We start from the raw sequence: 4,984 nt of genomic DNA, 5'->3' as shown, positions 1-4,984 counted from the left end.
TGGGAGTCCCGGTAGGGATAGGGGTCTGGGGGTTCCGGCAGGACTGCGGGGCTCCGGTGTCCCCCGAAGGACTGGAGGGGCCCGGCAGGGGTGGGGGTCCTTGGAGTCCCAGTAGGGCTGGGAGGTCCTGGGGGTCCCGGCAGGGCTGGGGGTTTTGGGGTCCCGGTAGGGATGGGGGTTTTGGGGTCCCAGTAGGGCTGGGGGTCCTTGTGGTCCCCGAAGGGCTGTGAGGTCCCATCAGGAATGGGAGTCCTGGCAGAGATGGGGGTCCCATCAGGGATGGGGGTCCTGGTAGGGATGGAGGTTTGGGGGTCCTGGCAGGGATGCGGGTCCTGGAGATTCCAGCAGGGATGGGGGTCTCCCAGGTCCCGGAAGGGTTGGGAGTCCCCGGAGTCCCAGAAGGGCTGGGGGGTCCCGGAAGGGACCGAAGCACCTGAAAGGGTGGGAGCCCCCAGACCATGCCATGGCCGGCATCAACTGGTGATTGCACCACCTCCAGCTCGGGGCCCTTCCGCTTGCACAACACCCGCTGCCGTGCTGCCACCACCACGGGCCTGCCACCACCACCATCATCTGCCATGGTCCTGTCATCACCACGGTCCTGCCACCGCCATGGTCCTACCACCGCCACCATCATCTGCCATGGTCCTGTCATCACCACGGTCCTGCCACCGCCATGGTCCTACCACCGCCACCATCATCTGCCATGGTCCTGTCATCACCACGGTCCTGCCACCGCCATGGTCCTACCACCGCCACCATCATCTGCCATGGTCCTGTCATCACCACGGTCCTGCCACCGCCATGGTCCTACCACCGCCACCATCATCTGCCATGGTCCTGTCATCACCACGGTCCTGCCACCGCCATGGTCCTACCACCGCCACCATCATCTGCCATGGTCCTGTCATCACCACGGTCCTGCCACCGCCATGGTCCTACCACCGCCACCATCATCTGCCATGGTCCTGTCATCACCACGGTCCTGCCACCGCCATGGTCCTACCACCGCCACCATCATCTGCCATGGTCCTGTCATCACCACGGTCCTGCCACCGCCATGGTCCTACCACCGCCACCATCATCTGCCATGGTCCTGTCATCACCACGGTCCTGCCACCACCATGGTCCTGACACTGCCACTGTTACTTGCCATGGTCATGCCACCACCACCCACCATGGTCCTGCCACCACCACCATCACCCGCCATGGTCCTGCCACCACCATGGTCCTGCCACTGCCACCACCACCTGCTGTGGTCATGCCACCACCACCCGCCATGGTCCTGCCACCGCCACCATCATCCACCATGGTCCTGTCATCGCCATGGTCCTTCCACCACCACCACCTGCCATGGTCCCACCACTGCCACGGCCACCGGTGAAATCCCACATCTCCAGCCACTGGCCAAGCTGGACTGGAACCTCCAGGTCATCCCCTCCTGCAGGTCCCCAGCCCGCCTGGAGGAACCCATGCAGGGAGCACCCTTGGGTGAGCCCCAGAGTGTCCCCTCCCGCGTCAGCCCCCAAATCCCAACCGTCCCCGTGGTTCCCTCTCCAGAGAGAGCCCGAACAAGGTGTCACTGTCCCCGCTCAGTCGGGGCCCTGTCCCCCCCCCGCGCCGGCGGGGAGGCCCCGGCTGATAATACCCCGAGTGTCTCAGACCTCGGTCCAGATGAAGAGCCCTTGTTTTTCGGCTTCTTGTGCTGCCAGAGGACATTGTCCCCCCCCTGAGCCCCCTCAGGGATGCTGGCTCTGGGCAGCCCTCCCAAAAAAGCCACGGCGGTGAAGACATTTCGGTCCCCACGACGCCCCCATCACGGCGTCCCCCGTGGGGTTTGGCCCCAGGTCCCTCCTTGGGGAGGGACATCACAGATTTGGGTCGTCCTGCACGAGCCACCCCTTTCAGTAGGTGACACCCCGAAGCGGATGGGTCACATCCAGCTCCCTACAGAGTCACCCGGCCAAGCTGCACCCCCTGGCCTTGGGGATCCCCAAAAAAACAGCAGCTCGACCCCCCGGAGGGATGAGCATCCCCGGTGGAGGATGGTGTTTTCCTGGAAAATGCCTGGTTGGAGTTTTCCCCCGTCCGGGCGCTGGGAGCAGGTCTATTTAGGAGCAGGGGACATGGGATCCTCTTGGCTTCTGGTGGCATCAGGGAGAGAAGGAGGAGGAGGAGGAGGAGGAGGAGGCAGAAATAGCCCGGCTGAAAGCCGAGCGCCGGCGAAATGACTTGGCACTGGCAGAAATGAGCCATGAGCAGGGACTGGGGAAGAAAAAGGAGAAAAAAAATAAATCCCTAAAGCCCCAAAGGAATGTTAATCCCAGGAGAGGGCTGCTCTCAGCCTCCCAGGTGTGTGGATCCGGCCTGTCCCCCCCACAAAAAATGGGTGTTTTGGGGCTTAGGGGTGGTCTGGGCAGGGAGATTTGCAGGTTGGAGGGGGAGCATTAGGGGTTTTTTTTGGTGTCCCGTCCCGGGTGTCACTGTCCCTCTGCCACCGTGTCAGCATGTGGCCCGGTGCCCTGGTGGGGAGTGGGGGGCAGCGGGACGTGCCCCCCAGCCCTCGGGTGGCAGGAGCCCTTCTCCCAGCCCCAGCAGCGACACCAGCTTTGGGTGTCTCCCTCCTATTTCTGGCTCCAGACACAAAGCTGAGATATTTTTTGCTGAGCAGCATCAGGACCAAACAGGCAAATCCAGCAAAACCATTAAAAAAAAAAAAAAAAGCCCTTATCTGGGTTTTTTCCACACCAAAACCTCCCTGCGCTTGGCCCACAAAGTGCCCTCCGACAGCCCAAGGTTTGGGGGTACAGCAGCACCCCATTTCCTCATGGGCAGGTAAAAGGAAACCTGTGCCAGCCGCTTGGAGGTGGAAAATGGTCCGTTTTTCCCCCAAAATCTGCGCTGGAGGCTGTGGGGGAATCGCTGGGGGAAATCTCCCTTAATATATCCCCGTGGTGGGGGTCCAATGCGCAGGATCCCCCCCTCCCCTGCGCCTCCACGTCGTCCATCCTCCTCCTCCTCCTCCTCCTCGGCGCGGGTGGGAGCCGCTGACTCATCTGCCCGTCGTTTTTTTCTCCCCCCTCCACCCCCCCAGCGAGGAAGGGGAATTCATCGAGCGGATTCGAGGGGCTGCATTGCAGACCCAGACACGCCAGCAGACAAAAGGGACGCTGCGACGACACCCGCGGCTTCCCCCGGCACAAAGAGCCCGGCATCGAGCCCACCCTTCCCCGACAGGTAACGGGACGGAGGGGGATGGAAAAGCAAGAGGATGCTTTTTTATTTTTTGGAGGGGGGGGAAAGAGATTTGGGTGAAGAGGGGCGTTGCCACCCCAGGATTTTTATTTTTTTTTTGAGGGGGGAATTAAACACCGGCTGGCAGGGATTAAGAAGATAAAGGTGTTTTTTCCCCCTGTGGGATGAGAGGATGACACTGATCCCAGGGGAAATACTCTTCCTTGGGGGTGACAGGAGGATTTCCCCCCCCCCCATTGATTGCCTTCTCTGGATATTTGAATTTCTTTTTTTTATTTCTTGTCATTAAACTCCCTTTTCCCCCCGCTTTGAAGCTTTAAAACCCATTGTCCGCAACATCCATCACCGTTAAATAATTTGCTGCCTCTGTGCAGAAAGACACCCAGGGATGTATCCCCGGGGAGGGGGCTATTTCAAAGCACTGGGGGGGCTCAATTTCCCCGGGGGGGGGGTGACAGGGGAGCCTTTCATAGCCTCTGACTTCCATCGGGGATCTTAAATTTAGCAGCTGGTCACCCCTCATCGCACGGAGCGATGGGAGGGCGTGACTCAAGGTATGTCTGAATCATCCTTTAGGATTTAGATTCCCAAGGATTAAAATGGGAAAAGGAGGATATTTTGGGTCAGGCAGTTGTTGGGATTTTTATTTTTTTTTCACCTCACCTCGGTTGCCAAACGCTCGGAGGTGACTGACATCATTCTGCCAGGGAAAAGCAAGTCAGCGCGGCCGTGACTCAGCTCAGCCTGGAGGGGAAAAAAAAAAAAGAAGAAAAAGCTGAACCACATCCCCTTGTGCTGCTCTTTCCCAATTCCGCGGGGATCGGGGTGGGGATGCGGGAAGGGCTCGGGTGGGATGGCAGGGAGGGATGGCACGGCACCGGCACGACGGCACCGGCACCGTGGGTGGGATGCGATGGCAACGCCGAGAGATGCTTCTTCCAGCTCCTTCTAGAGGGTTCGGTCCCGGTCCCCCGGGGCCACGCGATGCCACGAGCACCAGGGAGGGAGGGGACGGGGTGGGCTCTGTGGGCAGTGGGGGGATGCACAAGGACCCCCCCTCACTCCCCGCCCCACGGGGGGCTCAGCACAGGGAAAGGGCGAGACCCTTTTGCAGGTTTTGGTGGAAAAAGGGTTTATTTGGATGCCGGTTTCTGTCGCTGCCGGCAGAGTGGGGTGTGGGGCACAGCCCGGCTCTGCACCCCACGGGTGGGGGGAGATGGGGTTGGGTGGGGGCTTCCCATCCTTCCCACACTCCCCTTGGTGCCAATGGGGAAACCGAGGCACGAGGTGACCATTCCCATCACACGTCCCTCCAAATCAGGGCCAGGAGAAGGGCTGTGACCAAGGCCATGGATAAGACCAGCGTCAGGGCTCAGAGCTGTGATGCCACGCTCCCGCCCCATCCATTTGTGTGGGGTTTTTTTGGGGGTGTATCCCATGGGATTTGGTCAATATGGCAACTCCTGTGGCTTTGGTAGAGCTTTTCTCCCTCCTCTGCTCTCCCCTCGCCCCCCCTTTCCCCTCCGCAGCCCGACGATGCTGGACACCATCAGCAGCCAGTACGACTCCTTCATCTACTGGAGGATGCCCATCCCGCGGCTGGACGTGGCGGAGCTGGAGGGGCTGGGGCTAGCTGACGTGGCCCTCTACAAGCCCAAAGGAGGGTTGGGCAAGCTCACCGGCCAGCGGGACCGGGCCAGCCAGGACATCTCCGAGGACGAGGACAGTC

General features: G+C 60.8%; 1 protein-coding gene across 2 annotated transcripts in view; it reads left to right on the top strand.

Moving 5' to 3' along the window:
• Positions 1-2,742: 2,742 nt before the first annotated feature.
• Positions 2,743-4,984, top strand: part of LOC106899164 (protein AF1q-like) — a 9,250-nt gene continuing 7,008 nt past the window's right edge. The window contains exons 1-2 of one of the 2 annotated variants that reach the window (XM_014960858.1): positions 2,743-3,237; positions 4,785-4,962. In XM_014960858.1, the coding sequence (XP_014816344.1) occupies positions 2,966-3,237; positions 4,785-4,962 (450 nt within the window). In that variant the 5' untranslated portion in view covers positions 2,743-2,965. Of the gene's footprint in view, positions 3,238-4,784; positions 4,978-4,984 lie in introns of both variants that reach the window. The other variant, XM_014960857.1, reaches the window with a different exon arrangement.

The sequence above is a fragment of the Calidris pugnax genome, unplaced genomic scaffold (genome assembly GCF_001431845.1).
Source record: "Calidris pugnax isolate Ruff unplaced genomic scaffold, ASM143184v1 scaffold469, whole genome shotgun sequence".
Classification (NCBI taxonomy): domain Eukaryota; kingdom Metazoa; phylum Chordata; class Aves; order Charadriiformes; family Scolopacidae; genus Calidris; species Calidris pugnax.
The sequence above is the reverse complement of the archived record's forward strand: the minus strand, read 5'-3'. Positions and strand labels throughout refer to the sequence as shown.